This window comes from Vulpes vulpes, chromosome 10 (genome assembly GCF_048418805.1).
Source record: "Vulpes vulpes isolate BD-2025 chromosome 10, VulVul3, whole genome shotgun sequence".
Taxonomy (NCBI): domain Eukaryota; kingdom Metazoa; phylum Chordata; class Mammalia; order Carnivora; family Canidae; genus Vulpes; species Vulpes vulpes.
In genome coordinates this window covers 7,144,788-7,169,411 of record NC_132789.1, presented here as the reverse complement: position 1 = coordinate 7,169,411, position 24,624 = coordinate 7,144,788, and the positions used below count along the sequence as shown (strand labels likewise).

General features: G+C 42.4%; 1 protein-coding gene and 1 pseudogene across 30 annotated transcripts in view; one reads left to right on the top strand and one right to left on the bottom strand.

Annotated features, from left to right (window-relative positions):
- Positions 1-24,624, bottom strand: part of CLIP1 (CAP-Gly domain containing linker protein 1) — a 123,935-nt gene that overhangs the window by 61,703 nt on the left and 37,608 nt on the right. For all 30 annotated transcript variants that reach the window (XM_072722734.1, XM_072722755.1, XM_072722742.1 and 27 more), the window contains 4 exons: positions 22,271-22,842; positions 6,071-6,195; positions 4,849-5,071; positions 365-562 (listed from right to left, as the gene is read on the bottom strand). In XM_072722734.1, coding sequence (XP_072578835.1) covers positions 365-562; positions 4,849-5,071; positions 6,071-6,195; positions 22,271-22,842 — 1,118 coding nt within the window. The remainder of the gene's footprint in view (positions 1-364; positions 563-4,848; positions 5,072-6,070; positions 6,196-22,270; positions 22,843-24,624) is intronic.
- On the top strand, positions 10,078-19,996 carry LOC112935207 (uncharacterized; annotated as a pseudogene).

Here is a 24,624-nt window from a genome sequence, read left to right as displayed (position 1 = left end):
AAGCTGAAATGCTTACAAAGGATAATCTACAAAACAGGAGTTGCAGTCGTTGGTAAGGTCCTAGTAAACAAGCTCCCCTGACACAGGCCAAAAGACCTGGATGTAAAGACCGAAAGACTAAGGTAGGCTCAAGAAGAACAAAACTTCATCTAACAATACAAAGTGGTACCCCAGGTCACAGCTTCAAACAAGCCCAGCAAAGACATTTCTACTCATTTTCAGCGCTCCCAAGACTAGCTCCCTGGCTCCAAGCACCAGGTTCGCCACTCAGCCTTTTCCCTCGAGTTAGAAAGCACCACCATCTCCACAAGGTCATCTTAGAACCCATCACCACCTCTGAAACAAGGTCAGCAGCAGACTTCACCTGGTCGTGTCCGTCCCGGGCCAGAGCTAGCTCCTGCTCTATTTCCCCCACGTGGCTTGTGGCCTTGGCCACCTCCGCCCTCTCTAGATCCCGTTCAGCCAGCAGCTGCTCAATGTGCTGCTGCTTCTCCTTCAGGGCCTCCTGGAGGGCAGTGGTGCCGGAGATCTTCCTGGCGTAACGGGAGGAGGTTTCAGTCAACTGCAAAGGAAAGTTAAAGAAGTGAAGGGCGATGATGCTTTCGGGGATGCAAGGAGGGCGTGAGGCATGCACGGCAGGCATCTCCTCAGCAAAGCAAAAGTGCTGTCCCAGCTCCCAAGCTTGCCAATTATTAGGAAAAGCTTGTCATCAAGGAAACAGGACAGCATGGGCCTCCTGATTGTGGCTATCACAAATAACACATCAACATAAGAGGTCATGGGACAATCAGAAAGATGTTTGGAAGGAGAATAAGTGGCTCCAATCAAAGGTACCCTGAGCTCAGCTGACAGGGCCTTGTCAGAATCTAGAAAAATCCCAGAGAACCCAGTTAAGAAGTTTCTCTAAGCTCCATTTCTCCCCAAGGCTCATTAATAGTGATGTTCTTGTTATGATGTTTTGACCAGTCTTTTGCTCCTCAGACTTGAGGTGGAGACTTTCTTCCACTCTTAAAGCTTCTAACTACCAGTAAGTAACCAAGAGGTCACCCCTGGAGTCATAAACCTTCCTTTTATGGATTAAAAAGCTGGATTTTGTCAGGATTTTCTTCATCTTTCTTTCAAAATGAAAGGCACAGATAAAAAAGAATGAAATCTTGCCATTTGCAATGATGTGGATGGAACTAGAGGGTATTATGCTGAGCAAAGTCAGCCAGAGAAAGACAAATACCAGATGATTTCACCCATATGTGGAATTTAAGAAACAAAACAAATAAGCAAAGGGAAAAAAGGGGAGAAAGACAAACCAAGAAACAGACTCTTAACTCTACAGAACAAACGGATGGTTACCAGAGGGAGGATGAGTGCAAACAGGTAATGGGGATGAAGAGGAGCACCTGTCCTGAGAGCACCGGGTGATGGAAGCACTGAATCACTATATCATACACCTGGCACTAACATAACACTGTATGTTAGCTAATTGGAATTTAAATAAAAACTTTTAAACAAATGAAAGGCACAGGAGATCTCACCCAGGAATCCAGAACTTGAGGACCTGAATCCCAATCACCAGAGACATTTATGAAGAGGGAAATTCTATCCACCCTCAAAAGTGTGTTTTTGTGCGTGCAGGTACACACACGCATAAGAGAAAGGGAGACAGAGGACATGTGGAGAGAAGTAAAAAGAGGGGAAAACAACCAGTGGAGAAAGAGGAGGAGGAGGGGAGGAGGGAAGAGAAGAGAGGGGAATTAAGAAATGGGGCAGAAAGGCAGTGGCGAGAAAGGTGGAGAAAGAAAGCTGTCCGGGGCCCCCTGCTACTCTGCTGTTTCTCATACAGATTCCTCCACCCTGAGGCCCTCCTCTCATGGTAATGGGTAACGGGGACAAGCTGAACAGCATTCTTCCAAGCAAGACTCCAAGGGTTGGGAGGGAATTTAGGAAAGGCCTCATCCCTTGGCATGCATTTGTCCAAGGCCATTGAGGTAGAGACCAGATGGTTGGATCTAGACTGAGTGGGCCCTGCCTTCATCTCCTGTAATCAGAGCCTCCTTTGCCACTTCAATGCCCTTCATCAGCCTGAGCCATCCTCCAGGAGGCAGAGTGAAGATCTGCCATCAATCAACTGTTAGGCAATCTGAGGGGCACCTGGAGGCTCAGCTGGTTGAGCTCCTGGTTTTGGCTCAGGTCATCATATCAAAACTGAGATGGAGCCTCACATTGGGCTCTGTGTGTATGTGTTTTTTTTTTTTTTTTGAAAGATTTTATTTATTTATTCATGAGAGACACACAGAGAGAGAGGGGCAAAGACACAACCAGAGGGAGAAGCAGGCTCCATGCAAGGAGCCCGACATGGGACTTGATCCCGGGTCCCCAGAATCACACCCCAAGCAGAAGGCGGTGCTAAACCGCTAAGCCACCAGGGTTGCCTGGGCTCTGTGCTTAACGGGGAGTCTGCCTGAGATTCTCCCTCTCCCTTTGCCCCTCCCCCTGAAATGAATAAATAAATCGTTTTAAAAAATAGGCAACTTGACAACCATAAGAGTACAGGAATACAATCAAACCCAAATTGTCCTTTGCTGTTTCTATTTAGTAAAATTTCTTAAATTAAACATATGGGAGGAAGGATACTCTTTTAATAATTTTTATGGTTAAAATTATACTTTCTCGTATTAACATTTCTTCCTGAATGTACTAAATCTGAGGTTGCCTGCACAGAGATGCCCTAGGGCCCTACAGCACAATCACTGGGCACTGTGGAATATTTTCAAATTTCCAGGGAAACACAGCAACACTTGTTAGACACCATACAAACTACCAGCTTGAGGCAACTGTACTACATTCCTTTCAGTAACATTATGTCTTCCCAAAGCTAGGTTTTGGCTGCTGCTGTGACAAAAAACCAGTACTGTAGAAAAAGAAATCAATGTGTCACAGGAAATGAGGGTGGCACTGTTCAGTAAGATTCCATGGTCTGATAAGGATGTGCAGTGCCTAACAGGAGCATACAACCTAATAGTGTGGTTATTTAAGATTGAATTAAAAATATTTTTTTCTCAATTAATGTATATCATTCTTTTTGGACAGCTACTAAACTGCTAGAGCATAAATATTAAGTTGCTTGGACCCAGTTGCTTAATAAATAGAACTTCTAGCTATTTCTTTTGGCCTAGGGGCACTATGACAAAATAACAGGCACTTAGGTGGTAGGAGATCAGAAGAGTTTGGGCACCTCTGTGCTCAATTCTCCCAGAGGACCATTCTGCATTAAAGAATCATTAGACATTTTCATATACATGCATGGGATTATGCTGTGGAGACATATTTCTAGAAGTCATACCCTCTGTGTTTTTGGCTTATTGTTTTATGGTGATTTTTGGTTTAGAAAATACAGCCACTCTCTATAAAAACAAGGTGTATCTCCAAAATAAACTGTATCTGCAAAAACAAGCTGTTTTACAAGGTAAGAAGACTTTCTCTTTTGTCACTTTTCTTCACTGAGGTGAGCTAAAATGAATCCGAACTGGTCTGAAAAGAGGAGAGAGAGGAGAGAGAGGAGGGAGTGGGGAGTGCTTCATTCTCTTCCAAAGAGATAGACACTTAAAACTACAACATAATAAAAGTTACTCAAGAAAGAATTCATAATCCAGAGAAGACACTTCTATGTACTTGCTCCTGGATTAGCGAAGTAGACTAGATGTCCATATGAGTTTGCTAAATGAGGCTTTGTCCAAAGAGGGGTGGCTTCACTTCTGTCATTGTTCTTGTCAAGCTTTTATTGTCAAAGTCCATTTGTAATTTTTCTGCTGAAGATTTAGACTTTCTTTTCATATGCAAAATGAAAAAGTCCAAATAGGTATTTACCAGAACTTAAGAGAAAGTCCAGTTGGTTGGCACAGAAGCACTCCTCCCCCTCACCCCACACTTGAAGGAAAGATTCCTCCCCTTTCTCTTCCCAGAGGACCTGAGGACCACGGAAGGGATGGCAAATGAGACCAGGGGCCACAGCCTTACTCCACATCACACCATGTAATATTCTCCCTCCTGTCTGTAGTTTACTTATAATGCAGTGATCTAGTGCAGAGCAGCCTTACAAATCTAAACAGTATTTGCCTCACTTCAAGTAAATAAAATTACTGGCAGGAGATGAGCCAAGAAGTTATTGTTTTGACCCTAATAAAACACCACATTAACAAACAGAATGAGCCACCACTACCTATTTTAATTCTGATGATTCTATTTTTACTGATCTAAATGGGAAAAAGCAGGAGAAAGGAAGTGGAAGGGAGAGGAGATAGAGAAACAAGACATGGCTTTTCCTAGCATCGTTTCAAGTTCCAGTAGTTCCCCTCTGTGTCCTCTGGCCCAAGTCAGGAACACTTCACACACTGAGGGTTTTCCATGGGTTAGACTCTACTAACATACTACCGAAATTCTAAGAACATGCCTTTTCTCAAAATACTTTAGTCCTTCAAATTGTTTGAAGTCAGAGAGACCTAGGTCATTGAGGAAAAGGACCCCTCCAATTTTCCTGTCATTCTTGTGCCCCAAATAATTTCAGAGAAAAGAAATCATCCCATATGTTAGACTCCACAGTAGTCACTACAGACTCAGCAAGAACTGGTATATCTTAGGGCCCTAAGAAGCTGAAATGGTGTTCAAAACTCTATTTCCAAACTTGTCTTCTTGCTAAAGCTTTGTTTTATGAAACCTAGAATGGGCCTCCGCAAGCTACAGCTAACATTTAGTATGAGGCAAATTAATAGCTCCAAAAGCAAAGCAGGTCCAACAGCAGCAGGTGTCTATGGTGTCTGGAAGGTAGAGGCATGCGGTGAGAAGAGGGAGGCTTACTAATCCTGTCCGGCTGGGCTTGCTGCTCACGGAGGAGGCCACTGAGCTCATGGAGCTGAGAGACGAGGCAGAAGGGCTGCGCTTCAGGCTGGCGGGCGTGGTCGCCATCACCCGCCTCACGGCAGCAGCCTTGGCTTTAGCTGGCGTAGTGGAAGGGAAACCAATCTTGGTCACTTTGTGCACAGGAGCAAACAAGCCGTATTTGGGTTGGCACTGAAAATACCTGTAGAAAATAACAATAAAAGCAGTGACAAAAACCTTAAATACAAGAAATAAGAACTATAAGCAAAGGCATCATTTTTTGGTTATAATTCATGACTGGTTTGCTGTGAATTCTATCAGTAAGCCAGGGCGATCAACCAGCATGCAGCATTCACATGTATGGGGGCTGATAACCCCAATAATGTTTTAGAAAACACACTAATGAATTACTTTATGATACACAGAGACAAAATTACTTATCTATTGCTAAAGTGCTCCTAAGGTACAAAGGGAATAAATATTTCTACTATCTGACATACAGTAGAAGGGTTCAGACTATGATGTGTCAATGTTGATTCAAAGGTCATAACACACACGCCACCTGGATGCAGGATGTGGATAATGGGGCTAGTCGGGGCCCCATTGCGTATACAGCAATTCTCTGTATCTTCCTCTCAATTTTGCTAGGAAACTATAATTTCTCTTTTAAAAAAGTCTTAAAAATAGGGATCCCTGGGCAGGTTTAGTGCCTGCCTTTGGCCTAGGGCGTGATCCTGGAGTCCCGGGATCAAGTTCCACATCAGGGTCCCTGCATGGACCCTGCTTCTCCCTCTGCCGGTGTCTCTGCCTCTCTGTGTGTGTGTCTCTATGAATAAATAAATAAAATCTTAAAAAAAAAAAAAAAAAAAAAGAACAGCTCTAATTCTAGTGGGGAAAAGAATCATAGGAGTCTTAGGAAACAGAAATGTAGCTCTTGGGGTGCATGGGTGGCTCAGTGAGTTAAGTGTGGACTCCCAGTTTCTCCTCAGGTCCTGATAGCAGGGTCATGGGATTGAGTCCCGCCTCAGGCTTTGCACTCACTGAGGAGTCTGCTTAAGACTTTCTCTCCCTCTCCCTCTGCCCCTCTACCCTGCCCCCCTCTCAAATAAATATATATATATTTTTTAATGCAGCTCTTGGTGAAATCTGTTTGAGCACCTTTACATGCAAGAGGGAGATAAGATTCCAACTCCAAACAAACCTGGTTCCAGCAACTGCCCCATCGTTCTTCCCAAGAGGCTCATCCAACTCCACACCACACCATTCCCCCTTGGCAAAGTCTGTCTCCCCAAGAAACCGGACTACACCAGCCTTGGTGCCACCAACCTGAAAAAAAAAAAAAGCACATGTAAAAATATAAGGAGATGGACATAATTCCATAGCTTAATCCTTTGTAGTTGCAATGAATAATTAAGTAGAAGACTTCACATTTCCCCCAACAGCTTCTCTTTACCTTCTCTTCAGCATTTAAAGAGTTTTCTCCAAAGATTGGTGAAGTTTACTGGGATGACTTACATTAAGAGTGATATGTCCCAGTAACAAAACAGCCTATGTAATATTGAGTCATTGTGCTGTCCACCAAATTAATTAGTCCCTTCCTTAGAAAACACTTTATTACTCCAGAGGAATTCTCCTGCTTCAAATTAAGTATTCGCGGCAGCCCCGGTGGCGCAGCGGTTTGGTGCCACCTGCAGCCCGGGGTGTGATCCTGGAGACCTGGGATCGAGTCTCACATCAGGCTCCTTGCATGGAGCCTGCTTCTGTCTCTCCCTGTGTCTCTGCCTGTGTCTCTCTCTGTGTGTCTTTCATGAATAAATAAATAAAATCTTTAAAAAAAAATAAGTATTCACTACAAAAATAAAACCCGTATATTCCCTGAAGGAAAACAAAATCCATCCATATTCCCCACACTGTACCACTGCTCTGTTTCCTCATCCTTCCTTTATGTCTTCATCCATGGGAAGTGACAACACACACACATTAAGGATAGATATTCACGTATCCACGTTTGGTTTTGGCCTAAGTGTACATGGCATGAAAACATAAATTCTCTAAGATAATTTCACTTTACTGATATTTTCCATTGTGAGGCTGTTTCCTCATGACTGTTAAGATTATTATTCTTCACATTTTATTTCACATGAATCTTCAAAGCTGTCTTTTTTAATGTGTAACTCTTTGTCCCCTCCGTTTGATGTACTATGCAAACATTACTTCCAAAATTACCCACCGCATCTATGTATTATTCCTTCTTTTGCCATTACTTTCTACTTCAAATACTCATTTTTCCAGAATCCCCTGGGCCCCCAAGAACACAGTGATGAGTGAGTCCTTCTACAGGTTTGAAAATTCAATATTTGCGCTACTGCCACGGCATTATTTGCCACAATTACTGCCACTTTGCAATCTGTGTCGTATCTGCTAGAGCTGGCTTCCCTTAAGACTCTACTTTTTTTTCTTTTCTTCCTTTTTTTCTAAACTTCCTTTTTCTTAATTGCTTCTTTAGAAATTGCCCCCCCCCATCATGAAGAGGAGTCACTGCAAGAACTTAAGAACGTTATAACCAAAAAAGAAATGTTTTGCCTGTGTTCTCAACACCCTGAGATAGCCCCTGTTTTCTGGTTCACTCTCCCTGACACGCTCCAGAGGTGGGCTAGGATTCCATGGCAGAGATGTACCACGATACAGGCACTTTCCTCACTTTTCCTTTGGGATGTTCACCTTTTTATTACTGATTAAAAAACAAAAACAAAAAAACCAAAAACAAACAAAAACCCTCCTTATACATAATGAACTTAAATTAATTCCTGAATAGCCAATGCATTCTCATGGTTCCAAAATTTTAAATATAAATATGCATCAAGGGGTGCCTGGCTGGAACAGTCAGTTAAGTGTCTGACTCTTGGTTTGGGCTCAGGTCATGATCTCAAGGTTTGGAGACGAAGTCCTGTGGCTGTCTCGGGCTCAGCCTAGAGTCTGCTTAAAAGACTCCCTCTCCCTCTACCCCTTCCACCGCCTCACTCCTATCCCCACCACCTCCCCTGTGTGCACACAGCACTCCCCCTCACTAAAATAAATAAATCTTTTAAAATAAATAAGTAGGGCAGCCCCAGTGGCTTAGTGGTTTAGCGCCGCCTTCAGTACAGGCCATGATCCTGGAGACCTGGGATCGAGTCCCATGTCGGGCTCCCTGCATGGAGCCTGCTTCTCTCTCTGCCTGTCTATCTGTCTGTCTGTCTTTCTCTAATAAATACATAAAATCTTTTAAAAAAATAAAAATAAAATAAATGTCAAGGAAAGCATCTCCTTACTGAACTCTTGTCCTAACCTACCCCACTCCCACCATGCAGGAAAGCACTGTTACTGATTTGGCCATGCATCCTTCCTCCCAGCATTTCTACATGCAGATGAAAGCAAACATCAATGTTCTTATTCCTCTCTTTTATTTTTACACAAAAGCTGGTGTTTTATATGCACTGTATTATACCTTGCAGAACACAGAGAACTTCCTTCTTTGTATTTGCAACTGCTGTTAATCTACCATATGGATGCATTCGTTTATCTAATCAGTTCCTACTAACAGATACTTAAGTAGGTTTATTTATTTAACCCATTTAAAAATCATTTTGGCTAATTCTGAGACCAGCGGAACTGTGTTAACTGTAGATTACCTAGGGAAGGTGATTTATTTTACTGATGTTAAACAGGAACCAGCTTGTAGATTTTTCCCTTTTGTGTTTGAGGTTCTCTATTTTCTCAAATTCACATTTTATCCTTACTATTTCCTTTTTTCCTGCTTCCTTTTGGTTTATTGTTTTTTCCTTCCTAGTTTCTTTTTGAAATTTTTTTAAAAATTTTTATTTAAGTAAGATCTAGGCCCAACTTGGGGCCTGAACCCACGACATTGAGATCAAGAGTCGCATGTCCAGCAACTAAGCCAGGGTCCCTCCTTCCTAGTTTCTTAAGACCAATGCTAAGTTTATTTTTTGTCTTGCTTTTTAATACTAAAGGCATTTGTTTCTAAATCTTGTATGACTATTGCCCTCTATGAATTTGGGATGACACACTTCGTTTTTCCAGTTTTAACCCTTTGTTGAAGATGGAATAACGTTAAAGCCTCAAGCCAATGTTTCCTCTGAAAGGGAAACTTACGCAACTGATTTAAGGAATGAGGGAAGATGGTTTAAGGTGTTGCTGGCAGGAAGGCCATGTAAGGGTGACAGAGGACAGGCAGTGCCAGGACATTACAGGAGCGCTCTGGTGTCATGACAGGTGTCACTGAGGCAAGACAGAATAGGAGGAAACTCTATGGCAAGAGCCTTGTGTCCAGCACCTTGACCTTCAATGTCTAGCACAGCAGACAGTTAACAAACGTTCACCAGATAAATGAAAGGTGACTTTCTCCACTGGCACTTACACAGAAAAGGCCACTTTCCCACATAAACCGACTAAAGGAAAAAGATCTCTCATAGCTGAGGTTGAATCTGATGTCTCAGAAGTGAGTAGAGGAAGTGATATGCTGAGATAGAGCATAGCTTCTAAAGTTGAACAAACTCAAATTCTATTGAGTCAGGTTGCTTAATGTCTTTTATTTATTTATTTATTTATTTATTTATTCATTTATTTATTTATTATAGTCACAGAGAGAGAGAGAGGCAGAGATATAGGCAGAGGGAGAGAAGCAGGCTCCATGCACCGGGAGCCTGACATGGGATTCGATCCCGCTTCTCCAGGATCGCGCCCTGGGCCAAAGGCAGGCGCCAAACCGCTGCGCCACCCAGGGATCCCGTTGCTTAATTTCTAAAGCTCATTTTCCTCATAGGTAAAATGGTGATAATTTTGGGACTGCTGGGAGGATGAAGTAAAATAATCCACATAAAATTGCTTAGAGCAGTGTGTGACTGTGGAAGAGTCTGATATATGCTAGCAGCTAGTTTGCCCACACTAACGGGAATCCTAGTTCTAGATCTGGCACATTTGACTGTTTAATAACTCATACTGGTGTTCAAGGAATCTATAATAGTCTCCTATATAAGCTCACTTCAGTTTTCTCCACCCTCCCACACCACACCACTGGGAACTGCTGGCTACCCAACATTATATAAACAGAACACAAGTCATTAAAGATAATGTGATCTCATCAGATTAATCTGTTGAATTCTTTGGGGTGCGTGGGCGGGGGGGGGTTGCTGAGTCTAAGTTAATGTCATGGCAATTGTTTTCGTAAGAGGTGTCTAACAGGCTGTGGTCAGTAAATAATTTGTCCAATCAAACCACAGGCTTCATTCAGAAGCTTTATTTTTAAAAAAAAAAAACACAAAATAGCATATAGCAGGCATGGATACATTGGGATTTCCAACAACTACCCTGCTGGACTGTCATGGAAGACTCGCCCAGAATACAGCTTATTTCAATGTGAAAATAAATATAATCACCCTGAGGCCATAGGATCCTCAAACTGAGATTTCCAGAATTCTTTCAGAAGAGAGAAGCTGGAATAAAAATCCCCGGATTCTAGGACACTACGGAAAGATTCACCTAGAGTGAGACAGAGGATCTATGAGTGTCAAGAAAGTGGAAGATCCTTCAGGCAAAATTCAGTCTTAACCTCATGTGAGAGAATACATACTGGTCAAAGGTCCTTTGAATGTATCTACTGTGGAACAGCTTCAGGGCCAAAGGCAATCTTGTTAAACATCAGTGAATACATGCAGTAGAGAAGCCCCATCAGTGCAAGGAGTATAGGAAAAACTTTTAGTCAACAGGGTAGTTTGGCCATTCAGGAAAAACTCCACACTAGGCAGAAACCCTAGGAGTGTGTTATCTGTCAGAGAAGCTTCAGGAATCAAAGTAACCTGGCTGTTCATAGAAAAGTTCACAGTGGTGAAAAGCCCTATAGATGTGATCAGTGTAGAAAAGCCTTTAATCAGAAGGAGGTTTCATTGTTCACATCAGAGTCTGTACAGGCCTGAAACCCTAGGCTTGCACACAGTGCAGGAAGTTTCCACACCAGGGGGAATTGTATCCTACCTGGAAAAACCCACACAGAAGAGACACCCTATCTGTGTGGCAAGTGTGGGAAAAGCTTACTCAGAGACGGAAGTCTGTGTAGCAGCGAAGCTAATCTTAAAGACTCACCTTCTGACCACTCTCTCTTATTAAGATTTTATTTATTTGAGAGACAGAGCATGAGCAGCTGGGAGAAGGCAGAGGGAGAAGCAGACTCCCTGCTGACAGGACCCTGAAATCATAACCTGAGCTGAAGGCATATGCTTAACCAACTGAGCCACCCAGGTACCCCCTGACCACTCACTTCAAAGGAAGTTCTCTTTATGAATTAAAAGTACAAAATCCTGGGGCACCTGAGTGGCTCAGTCGGTCGAGTGTCCACCTTCAGCTCGGGTCATGATCCTGGGGTCAAGCTTTGTGTCAGGCTCACTGCTCAAGGGGGAGCCTACTCCTCCCTCTCCTGCTGCTCCCCCTGCTTGTGCTCTCTCACAAATAAAGCCTTAAAAAAAAGAAAATGTCTTGTTTACTATTAAAAAATAAAAATTTAAGAATTTAAAAAACATCACCAACAGCAGACAAGCAACTATTTCTCTAAATGCAGGTAATAAAATATGCATTTACCCTGAAGAAAAAATATCAAGCCACAAAATTTATTTGAAATGGATGATTACCAGTTCCTAGGATGGGTGTTTTTTTGTTTTTGTTTTTTTAAGATTTTATTTATGCATGAGAGACAGAGGCAGAGACATAGGCAGAGGGTGAAGCAGGCTCCATGCAAGGAGCCCGACGTGGGACTCGATTCCAGATCCCAGGATCACGCCCTGAGCCAAAGGCAGATGCTCAACCACTGAGCCACCCAGGTGTCCCGGATGGGTGGTTTTTTATACTTTTTCTCCCACTAAACTCCGAACACTTGACTCATATGACAGTCAATATGCTTTCCCCCTTCCTGTAAAATATCATTGGTAGTTGCTCAAAATATCAACAGAGACAGGAAGTCACATTAAGTCCTAAAATCACTTGAATGCTTTTCTACTTAATCATTCTACAGTCAGATTTTTTTCTAAGCATTTAAACACAATTGTATAAAGTTAGTTTTACTTTTCAAATGTTCCAGAGATCCACAGTATTTTAGTATGTGCAGTTACATTAGATATAAGCCACAATTTTCAAATCTATGTTTTAGGTACAGATAGCAAGATTCTTTTTATTTTTTTTAATGTTTTAAAGATTTTACTTATTTATTCATGAGGGACACAGAGAGAGAGAGAGGCAGAGACACAAGCAGAGGGAGAAGCAGGCTCCACGCAGGGAGCCCGACACGGGACTCGGTCCCAGGTCTCCAGGATCACACCCCAGGCCAAAGACAAGCGCTAAACCACTGAGCCACCCAGGGGTCCCCTAAACAACTTTTTAAAAATATTTATTTATTTATTTGAGAGAGGGAGAAAGCATGAGTAGGGGGGGAGGAGCCAGAGCGGGGAGAGAGAGAGAGACTCTCAAGCAAATTCCCTGCTGAGCATGGAGCCTGATGCAGGGCTCAATCCCAGGACCCTGAGCTGAAACCAAGACTCGGCTGCTTAATTGACCAAGCCACCCAGGCACCCTAAGCATTATATTTATAAAAAGGTAAATGTGGCTATCTGGTATTTACCAAGTACAAATTTAGCCCTGACTTAAAACTTAATCAGCTATAAAATGAAGGTGCCAGCACAGGTATTTTTTATTAACTCAACTAGAGAGCCAACCCCATTTGGGCGCTTCTTCCAGGCAAGTCTCCCACAGACAATGGTAAAACCTTCCTGCCCTCTTTTTACACATGGGTCCTAACTACACTCTTGTCATACTTGACAATTTTACTCCTTCCCTCCCTTCAGTATAGCTGTGACAGCTATACTGAAAACTGTCTCATTCTTTAACAATCTTTAAGGGTACCTACTATGTGTCAGGCACTATCCTAAGTGGATCATGAATGACATACAGTCTCTAGATTTCCACGGAGCCTAAATTCTGGTCAGGGGAGAATGGACAATGAACATGGAAGTAACTGAAAAGAATGTTTTAAGCATTACAGAGCGCTAGGAAACAAAACAAAATAGGGTGATGGGACAATGCCTTTGGAGGGTCTTTTTCCCAGTTGGGGTGGCAGGGAAAGGATCCCTGAGGAGGTGACCTTTGAACCAAGGCTCGAATGACTACGAGGCACCAATCATGCAAAGACCTAGGAGCAATATGTTCCAAGTAGAAGAACCAAGAAATCTCAAGGTGCAGATGAGTCTGGGGTTTAGGAAACCGCAAGGAAGCCAGTGTAGCTGAGTGGAGTGAGGCAGGAGGACATGTAGAGAGAGAGAGGTTCAGAGAGTGGGCAGGGTCCAGATCATGTGGGCCCTGCGGGTCCCAGGAAGGAATTCAGATTTTTATTTGAATGTAATGGGAAGCCCTAATAGATAGAAGTGTGTTGGTTCTGGTCACTGCCAAACCTACAGCACTAAGAACAAGGCCTGGAACAGGGTAGACACTCAGCATATTTCCTGAACAGACTGGAGGGTGTTAAATACAGCTGTTACAAGTTCTCCAGGCTAAAGAAATGTAGTTTTTTTACTCCCTTTATGTCATCATTTTGAGTTTCCCAATCTATGACAGTAAGTAAACCCCCTTAGAAAATTAACAGGACAAGGGACACCTGGGTGGCTCAGCAGTTGAGTATCTGCCTTTGGCTCAGGGAGTGATCCTGGAATTCCAGGATGGAGTCCCACATCGGGCTCCCTGCATGGACCCTGCTTCTCCCTCTCCCTGTGTTCTGCCTCTCTCTCTCTGTCTCTCATGAATAAATAAAATCTTTAAAAAAAAAAAAAATTTAACAGGACAAATGCAGATGATGTAGAACAGATGCTCTCTCAAAAACTCTAACTCTCCTGAGAACAAACAGGTAAAGAAAAGATAACATAATCATGAAGACAATGTTAAAAGAAGAAAAAGTTATGCTTCATTTGAATGTTAACTCTTGAAATTCATCTTCCCTTCCCAGGAAGAAAAAAAAGGAGGGTGGGGATGGGCAGTTAATCTGTTATATCAGAGCAAGGGCACAGAACTACTGAATTTTTCACACAAGCTCGTAAGTACCAAAATCAGGACATTTGGAACTAGGAGCATGATTTCCTTTAATGAAAACTTAAGTTAATGAATAGTGAATAGATAAATAAAATATGGTATACCCCTCAAGCGGAATATTTTAGCCATGAATAGCAATGAACTACAACATGAGGAGCCTTAAAACATGTTATGTGGAAGAGACCAGACACAAAAAAACTATATAACATAATGGCACTTACACAAAATGTCCAGGAAAGGTGTAAGACAGAAGGCAGATCAGTGATTGCCTGGGGCCGGAGGTGGGAGTGGGAAATGACTTGCCAGGGGCAACAGAAATATTCTAAAATTGGACTGTAGTGACTGCATAACTCTACCCATTTATTAAAAATCACGGGGAACCTGGGTGGCTCAAGGTCCTGGGATCAAGCCCAGCTTCAGGCTCCCTGCTCTGTGGAGAGCTGGCCTCTCCCTCTCCCTCTGCCCCTCCCCAGCTCTCACTCTCTCAAATAAATAAAATCTTTTTTAAAAAATCACTGAATTGTATGCTTACAATGGATGCATATATTATACCTCCACAAAGCGGTCTAAAAACAAAATAGAGGGGATCCCTGGGTGGCTCAGTGGTTTAGCGCCTGCCTTCGGCCCAGTGCGTAATCCTGGAGATCAGTTCCACATGGGGCTCCCTGCATGGAGCCTGCTTCTCCCTCTGCCTCTCTCTCTCTCTCTCTCTCTCTCATGAATAAGTAAAATTAAAAAAAAAAAAAGTAGATACCAGCTATCCTTTATACCCACCTAAAAGACAAGTTCAGTTCAAAAGATGGTAATAGGATAATGGATGTATGTACAGCAGCAAAATGGGATTCCCTTAAGGAGCCAGCAACACAGAAAACTGAAATGCTGAGTGTCACATAGCATCTATTTACTTTTTAAAATAAAAGACATACAAAAATGTATAAAGATGCTAGTATGCCCAACCACCAGATTAACTGTAAATATTTCACTGTACCATTCACAGTATTTCTAGGATACTACCACAGGAAAGGAGCACACAGCTAACTGTGTGTGCATATTAAACAGATGTCCCCTGAAAAGGGTTACCTAGAAGCTAAAAGTTGTCAAACAAATCCACTGCCAACCTGAGAAGCTGCAAAGAGGATTTCTACATTTTTCCATCCCTATAATCCCCGATTCAAAACATTCTTTAAAAAAAGAATGTCTTTGCCCAAACTCCTGGGCCCTTAGATGGGCTCTAAGATATTTTGGTAATTCTGCTTAAAGATTTCATGAAAGCAATACCAAAAGTTAGAAGACGTGATCTAGTAACAGGCTTTTCAACATTCGACTCGTAGTCAATCTTTAATCTCTCTGAATCCCACAGTAGGACAGGGTGACCTGCGTCCTCGACCAGAAAACTCCTGAGTCCCAGGAGCCTACATAAAGTTCTCAAGGCTGGAGAGAGATCAGCTTTGATATCTGTAAGGTATCTTACATTTGCAAAAAAAACCTAACCTATACTAATTAGCCAGGCCCAGAAAACTCTCCAGGAGCAAAAACAAAACCACTGCTGCAGACACAGAGGGCACCACCACGGGTGTTATGCAGGACTAGCATAAGCAGATCTACATTTTAGATGCACCACTCTATGACAGTGTGGAGAACAGACCTGGGGAGAGACAGGCTAGTAGCATGGATAGCAGTGTGGCAGCAGTGTGATGGTCCAGGCAATGGTGATGTGGCCTACTTGAGCCTGTGTAGGACAACAGGGCTGGAGAGAGGAAAGGGGAAGCTGGAACAAGACATGAAATCTGTCGGGCGGATGGATAGTATTATGCATCCCTAGGCCTCAGAAGTAAAAGCACACTTATTCTACCCCCTCAAAACTGCGAGCAGTGAGCAGGAAGAGGGGCGTTTGCACCCACCATGAGCACTAAAATGGGGCTTTACCCACCCTGGCTCTGCAAAAAAGGCAGCAGCAGCTGGAGCCAGCTTCTTCCAAGTTCTCTGCATTTCCCCAAGAAGAATCTATCATGCTGGAAAAAAATCTCCATATTCAGACCAGGTCTCCAAAAGGAATTTTTTTTTTAAGATTTTATTTATTTATTCATGAGAGACAGAGAGAGAGAGAGGCAGAGAGAGAGGCAGAGGGAAAAGCAGGCTCCCTGCAAGGAGCCTGATGCTGGACTCGATTCCAGGATCCCGGGATCATGACCTGACCCAAAGGCAGACACTCAACCTCTCAGCCACCCATGTGCCCCTTCATAAAGAATTTTTAACATAATGTGAACATCTAGAGTCTTCTCAACTTTGGAGTATACAAAATAACAGATCTTTCTGCTAATAGCTACTGTCTCCTCAATCAAGGTACAGAGAGGCCATAGTAAAGAATAGTTTCCTCAGAGCACAGGAACCCGACCAGGCAGATGACAAACAAATGTCCCACGAAAGGGTGATGTCACAACCAGACTTGTAGATTTGGGGGTTCTCAGTCACTGGTAAGAGGACTGAGAAAAACAGAAGAAACCAACTTATTAAAAAGGGCATATTTAGGGACGCCAGGGTGGCTCAGTGGTTGAGTGTCTGCCTTTGGCTCAGGTTGTGATCCTGGGGTCCTGGGATCGAGTTCCACATTGGGCTCCCTGTGGGGAGCCTGCTTCTCCCTCTGCCTATCTCCCTGCCTCTCTCTATGTATCTCTCATGGATAAATTTAAAAAAATTTTTTTAAAAAAAAGAAAGGGCATATTTGTATGTCATTTGTATAAACCTAAAATGGTAATGGCTTTCTGGACCATAATTTGGCAATATGTTACAAATTTAAATGTTTATATATTCCTCTATGCAAACATTTCTGGGGAAAACAATGGAAACAATCTAACGTGTATAATTAAATTAAGTGCAGTACTTCCAAAGAGTGTGATACCAAACAGTAACTTATTATTATTTTTTTTTTGTAACTTATTATTTTAAATAGGGTTGTATTACCAGCATAGAAATGTCTCAAACCAAAAAAAAAAAAAAAAAAAAGAAATGTCTCAAACCTACAGAAGTATATTATGAAGAGGTGTTTACACAATATGACCCTACTATGAGTGTGTTTTAAATTAATAAGTTACAGATAAATCTCATAAACCTAACAATGAACAAATCAAGGAAGACACATGAAGGAAGTATATATAGTGGATGAACTACAGTTATTTAAGGTTCAAGCATAATAAATAAATAAATAAATAAATAAATAAAATAAAAAAGGTTCAAGCACACACAAAATAAATCTTATGAATGAAGGTATTTTTTAATTCTCAGAAAGACTTTTCTTCTTTCACAGTATCCAAAAGACCTACAGATCTACACTAAGATTCTTTGTGTTAAGAGCTCTGGGAGCAGCTCATAAGAAAATAAAGCTTGTCATTTTAAAAATAAAATGCTAGGGGCACCTGGGAGGCTCAGTCAGTTAAGTTTCTGCCTTTGGCTCAGGTCATGATCCCAGGGTCCTGCTCCGCAGGGAGTCTGCTTTTCCATCTCCCTCTGCCCCTTCCCCTGGTTTGTGCTCTAGTTCTCTCAAATAAATAAAATATTTAAAAAAAATAAAAACCTGGGCAGCCACAGTGGCTCAGTGGTTTAGCGCCGCCTTCAGCCCAGGGCATGATCCGGGAGCCCCAGGATCGAGTCCCACGTCGGGTTCCCTGCAGGGTGCCTGCTTCTCCCTCTGCCTATGTCTCTGCCTCTCTTTCTCTCTGTCTCTCATGAATAAATTGAATATTTTTTAAATAAAATAAAATAAAAATAAAAACCAAAAGAATAATAATAAAAATGCTGAAAAGTCTTCTTCTCATATACATCATAAGCTAAGAACTCAGCATAGAACACAGTCTCAGACATGGAGCCAACCATGTTGAAACCCAACAGCTGGAATTGGTCACCTTTCTCAAGAATCTGAAAGCACCTCCCTGAAATATCAAAAACACCCAACACAGCAAGACTATCTCAAAAACATTCAGCATGGGGGATCCCTGGATAGCTCAGTGGTTTGGCGCCTGCCTTTGGCCCAGGGCATGATCCTGGAGTCCTGGGATCAAGTCCCGCATCAGGCTCCCTGCATGGAGCCGCTTCTGCCTCTGCCTGTGTCTCTGCCCCTCTCTCTCTGTCTCTCTCATGAATAAATAAAATCTTTAAAAAGACAAAACAAAAACAAAACACCTCTGTTCAAAAAAAAAAATTTTTTTTTCAGCGCAATTAGCTACCCAAGAGGTTCCCAGTCTACGAGTTATGTGTCTCTCAAGAGTCCGGCAAACCACTGCATAAAGCAATCTTCAGTGAGATCTGCTGAGCCATCCAGGGATCCCAACAGCATTTTTCTTTAATTAGGAAAATCATAAATCAAACATGTTAGATGTCTAAACCTAATTTCCTAATAAATTAATCTTGAAGTAAAAATGTTTCATATTTCTAAATCAAAGATTTTTTCTATTAAAGCAGTATGTTAAAGAGAAAAAACCAGGAACTGGGACAAGAGGACACAGTGGTACATGTACACATTTATCACACACCTATACAACCTGAGGTAAGTTATATTTCTTCTCAGTATTATAAGCAAAAAAGAGGTGAAAAAAAAATTTGGTGATCTCAAAAGATTCTTTCCAGCTCTAAAATGCTGTGGTTCCGGGCACCTGGGTAGCTCAGTGGTTGAGCATCCGCCTTCCACTCAGGTTGTTATCCTGGGATTGAGTTCCACATCGGGCTCCCTGTGGGGAGCCTGCTCCTCCCTCTGCCTATGTCTCTGCCTCTCTCATGAATAAATAAAATCTGTTTTTAAAATAAAATAAATAATAAAATTCTGTGGTTCTAAGGTATTCCTTAATCTCTCCTAGAAATACTAACCAAAGGCAGTAAATAATTTTACTGCTTCTAATAACACACTCGTAAGACTTCGGATTCTCAGAGATTCAAATGAAATTCTGTTCCAAGTATGCTAGGTTTGAACATATCATTAAAATTTTCCTAGAAATACACCATTCAAACCTCTACAACCCAACCAACATCTGCAGATTCTCCTTCTCCCTTCCTACAAAAATGGAAGAAGTCTTCCTCTCTTAATCAAAGGCCAATTGATCCCCTCTGTATGTGAGCTTGGGATATCATCTTTTTCCAGGAACCTCAGTCCATTCCTAATTCCCTCTCTCTTCTGTGTCTTTAACCTGTCCTTCAGTTCTAGCTCAGTTTAGGTAGGATATAAATATTCCAGACCCTGCCATCTTTAAAAAAAGAAAATAAAGATTCTTCCCGAGACCCAATACTCCTCCAGCATCAGGCTGACCTCTATGCTCTCCTTCAACTTCCAACCTCTTCAAAGAATGGCCACCTCCGACCTGTTCTTATCTACCTCCAATCCACGCTTTACAAAGTAGCCAGAGTGGTCTTCCCAAACTACAAATCCAACATTACTCTTGTTCTTAATGAGAACACAGGCTGTCCTCATAGGTGCCATGTCACTTGGCCCTGCGGACCCCACTTCGTAACCAGTCTCATCTCCTGCCACACACTCACTGCATCTGGGGAAGGACACTGGTCTGTTCCTCAAATATGCCAACTCCTTTCCATCTCAGGGAGTCTGCCTTCCCTCAGCTAGAAGCCTCCCTCTCCCCACCACCACTTCCTTCTGCCAAGCCAGTTCCTTTTTTTTTTTTTTTAATTTTATTTATTTATGATAGTCACAGAGAGAGAGAGAGAGAGGCAGAGACATAGGCAGAGGGAGAAGCAGGCTCCATGCACCAGGAGCCCGATGTGGGATTCGATCCCGGGTCTCCAGGATCGCGCCCTGGGCCAAAGGCAGGCACTAAACTGCTGCGCCACCCAGGGATCCCCTGCCAAGCCAATTCCTATACTTCAGGTTCACTTTAATCATGACAGCCTTCTGCAAGCCTTTGGTCTTAAGTTAAACCAAGCTGATCTTGTCATTTCAGCTGTCTTAGCAGCCAGGCGGTATACTGCTGGACCAATACTTCAATCAGCTAGTTCTCACACTGGCTGATGGAAAGGGAGAGCTTCTTGTTTTAAAAGTGCCACATGCTTTCTCAAATGGGAAAGAAGTTGTTTACAGATAAGCACTTAAGACGGCACTGCATACAACTTATAATCTAATCTACAAAGCAGTCCTGTGCTGAGGTAATAGGTTTCTGATTTAAACAAAGCTTACCAGGTAAGCCTTAAAAATGTTTATGCACTTTAACCTAGTAATTCCACCTTTGAATTTATTCTATTAAAGTAAGGTATGTACACAGAAAAAAATTTTAGAGGCATTCATGGCAGCAATATCTATACAGCAAAGAAGAAAAACAAGTAAGCATCAGAACTCTTGGGTTTCCAGGTTTTGAGTTAGAGTCCCACAATGGGTATAGAGGTTACTTAAAAATTAAAAAAAAAATCTTTAAAAAAAAAAAGCATCAAAAAGCCTTTGTTGCCACAAAAGAGCAGCTGTCCCAAATATAAAATTGGTACAGCAAGTGAACATCAGCTAAACAAACAAGATATAGGTTTATCTGCATCACATGAAAATGCAGTCTTAAAAATGCTTTAAGTTCTGGTGCATCAACCTTTGAAATTCATGATGATTGTAACTGAAGAGGGAACCTACTGACCTGGAGCCTAAGGGATCCAGAAGGAAGCCCTTAAAGGCAGGAGGTATTACCAAGCCCCCACAGGTATGTGAGACCTCCTGGATTCATGGAGGTGCTATGGGCCTGGGAGGCAGAAGTCCTGAGTTCTAACTCTAAAATCTGCTGAGAACTCACTATGTGATTAGGTAGTCACACCTCATTTCTCTGGGCTTAAGCTTCCTTATCTGTAAGACAACAAAATCACAAAAAACACTTCCAATTTTACAACTATACTGTCAATCATCAGCTCTCCACAACAGGCACTGAGGTTTAAAAAAAAAAAAAAAAAAAAAAAAAACCGCTGAAATTGCAAGTCCACCCCAATTTGGGTTGGGAGCCCCTGGACTAGTAGGTCCCACTTTTCTAAGCCTCCATCTCATCAGTTCCATGGGGCTGCTCCAGAGCACTGTGGAAAACATAACATGAGACACACAGTACACAAACGGCTAACAGCTAACACTCTTCTTATCCTCCTGTGGCATCACTGGAAGCTGCCAAGCCTGGTGGAATTTTACAGCTGCTGAACAAATACAAGGAAAGGCAGAGCACAGGGTCAGAGACTTCATGCCCTAAACTGAACTGGTTCAAGTGTGGGAGGAGTGAAATAGTAAAGCTTTAAATTTCCATCAGTGAGAAGAAGAGCTACCGTTGCTTAAGTGTTCACTGTATCCCAGGCACTGCTAAGAATGCTATATGCATTATCTAATTTAATCCTTTCAATGATGCTAGGAGGTGAGTACTATTATCACCTCATTCTTACAGATGCAAACCTTGGACGTTAAAAAACTTGTTGAGGTCACAAAGGCAGAGATGGGGCTCAGCTTGTGTTTTTAGCACTGCACACTGGCCTCTTGTTTAAAATCAAGAACAAGCTGGGACACCTGAGTGGCTCAGTCAGTTAAGCGTCTGCCTTCGGCTCAAATGATAATTTCAGGGTCCTGGGATTGAGCCCCACATCAGGCTCCCTGCTCAGTGGGGAGTCTGATTCTCCCTCTCCCTCTGCTCCTCCCCCACCACTCCCCACTCATGCTCATTTGCTCTAATTAATAAATAATCTTAAAAAAAATAAGACAAAGAACAAATCACTGGCATAAGTTCAGAGATTCTAGAATGTACAGCATAAACCTTATATGTTGTGTTTCTAGCTTATTAGTAAATAGATACTACTGTACATTCCCTTCCTCTTCCTAAACCTAAACCTGATCATATCAAAGGCACAGAAGTTCTGAAATAACATCCTGTGATGTCTGAGTTTTTCAAGACACCTAAGGAAGTAGGACCTTTTATATACCCACACATCATCCTTACAGCAAAATTACAAACCAGGGTGGGGAAAACTTTTATAAATGTTGGTCCAAGTCCAATTCTAAGCTTGTTCTGTCAAGTAATAGTTACAAGAAATAAACTCAATATTCCTTTGGCTAAACTGGTAGATAAAATCAGAACCAACCACTGCAAACTTATGCTCCTACTTCACTCAGAGCCAGTTTCTAATTTGTTCCCTTCGTATATAAACTGAACACTAGAAAAATGGACTCACTTCTCTATAAATGAGTGGTCCCTCCACAGAACATACTCTGAGCCTGGATGTGTGCGTTTCAACCATTCATCAATTCAACGCAATGACCTCAGAGGGTCTCTGGACTCACCAGTACTCTGTCCCCAATTTTGAGCTCTCTTTCTCCTTTCTTGATTGAACCAGCCTCAGATAGGTTGGAGATAGATTCACTGGCAGTTTTTGTAAGGTTGCTGATCTGAGATGTCGTTGACGGTTCCTTTGCTGTAGGCTGGGATGATTTATGGGGGATATTTGAAGGGGCTCCTGGGGAGGAGGTCATCATGCTGGCTGCAGAGGTGGACAGAGGTGAAGTCGCTCTGGAAGCAGGCGTTGTCTGTAGGCCATTAGCTTCATCTTCCACCTGCACCTTCCTTGTCAACTTCGAAGGGCGGGTGAATATGCCCTTTAGAGGTTCACACTGGAAATACCGAACTCCTGCCACAGAACCATCGTTCTTACCTATGGGTTCATCTAAAACAATCCCGGCCCACTGGCCTGGTGCAAACTGGGTTTCTCCCAGAAACTGGATGAATCCAGGCTTATTCCCATTCACCCAAACTCTCTCCCCAACTCGAAAGTCATCCACAAATTCCTCTTGTGCCTCCGATGATGGTGTGCCTGATGCCTTCTCACTGGATGTTGTTCTTTCTACTGGAGCAACAACTGCAAACAGAAGAAAGGATCAGAAAAGGCTCATATTCAAGTAGACAACTCCTAACTGAATGGAAAAATTGGTGAAACTCCACAGCAACAGGAGCAGTCACAGCTCTTTTAAGTTTTTCTGTTCATCTGTCCTTCTGTCTTTCTTTTTTTTAAAAGCAAGGAGGCAAAAAGTCCTTGACCCATCGGGGTACCTGTCTGGCTCAGTTGGAAGAGCATACAACTCTTGATCTCAGGTCATGAATTCAAGTCCATGTTAGGTATAGAGATCATTTAAATCAATATAACTTAAAAAATAACAAAAACAAAAACAACTTGGCCCATAACTACCATTCTCAATGCTGTCAAAACTCAGTGAGTGGTGGGCTTTAATCCTTATTGACAATTAAAAATGGAAAAAGTCATAGCAAGGAGGGGGAGAAGTCCCTTTTCCAGAGCTCATAGCACAGGTCTGATTTCATTCTTTCCTCTACTCCTTGCCCTGCACATCATGAGTAAACACCCATTCGGATCCCCGGAGACGAGCTCTATTCCCACATGTGAGTTGTCAGGGAGGGATGACAGGTCGAGGACCTTGGAACCAGAGATTCACAATCACGCTTAAAGGAGGAGAAGATTCAGTGCCACAGCCCTGTTATCTCACTCCAAGACCACCAAATAAACCCTAATTCTTTGCTGGCAGAGAAGAAATCACAGCAAGGGGAAAAAGAACCTGGGCAAATTCCCTGTTAAGGCAAGATGACTTTACTCAATTTCAAGCATTCATTCAACAAGTATTTATTAAATATTTGGTATGAACTGGCAAAGAAAGCCCACATTCTTAAGCACTCTACCATTTAGTAGGCATATTGTGGTCTTAATATTTTACATGACCCCTCTGAGTTTAATTTCTTCTTAAGAATAAGGGGATAGTTGTATCTATCTCTCATTTCAGTAAATGAAATAATGTATTTATTCATGCTCGCCCTTTCTATGAGTGTCTACCACTCCAGCACTAGTCCCAGGCATTGTTCTCACTAGGGAACAAAGCAAGACAGCATAGTACATGCCCCTTTAGAGCCCAGAGCCTAGAGGTGGGGACACAGTCAGGAGACACACCAGGTAATTTCCGGTGATGTAAGTGCTACCGAGGAGACAATGCCCTTAGGCAGAGCAGTCACAGGAAGGCCTCCTAGAGGAATAACATCTGCCCTGAGGCCTGATCAACAGAAAGGGTGAACCACACGTAGACAGGGAAACAGAGTGGTCTTGCAGGCAGGCCTACAGGGGGTGCTAAACATCCCTTTCCCCTACACAGAAGAGGAGACTGGTGTTTCAATTTGTGAAGGGTTTTTGGGAGTTTTGTTTTTTGTTTTTTGTTTTTTAGAAGATAATAAACCTTCTCAAATCAAACAGATAATCTGCCAAAGACAAGTCAGCCCAGTCAGTTTTTTAGAATCTATTCCAGCTTTGTACATGAACAATTCTTTCTGACAAGGCACTGAAAGGACAAGTTTCTGAAAAACAATCTTCATAAAAGTACAAAAATGGGCAATGATTTCCTTTTAAGCATCTAAGTTTTAGTGTCTATAAACTGCTTTACTCAGGCAGCCCGGGTGGCTCAGCGGTTTAGCGCCTCCTTCAGCCCAGGCCCTGATCCTGGAGACCCGGGATCGAGTCCCATGTCGGGCTCCTTGCAAGGAGCCTGCTTCTCCCTCTGCCTGTATCTCTGCCTCTCTCTGTGTCTCTCATGAATAAATAAATAAAATCTTAAAAAAAAAAAAAAAAAAAAAAAGATCTTGGCCC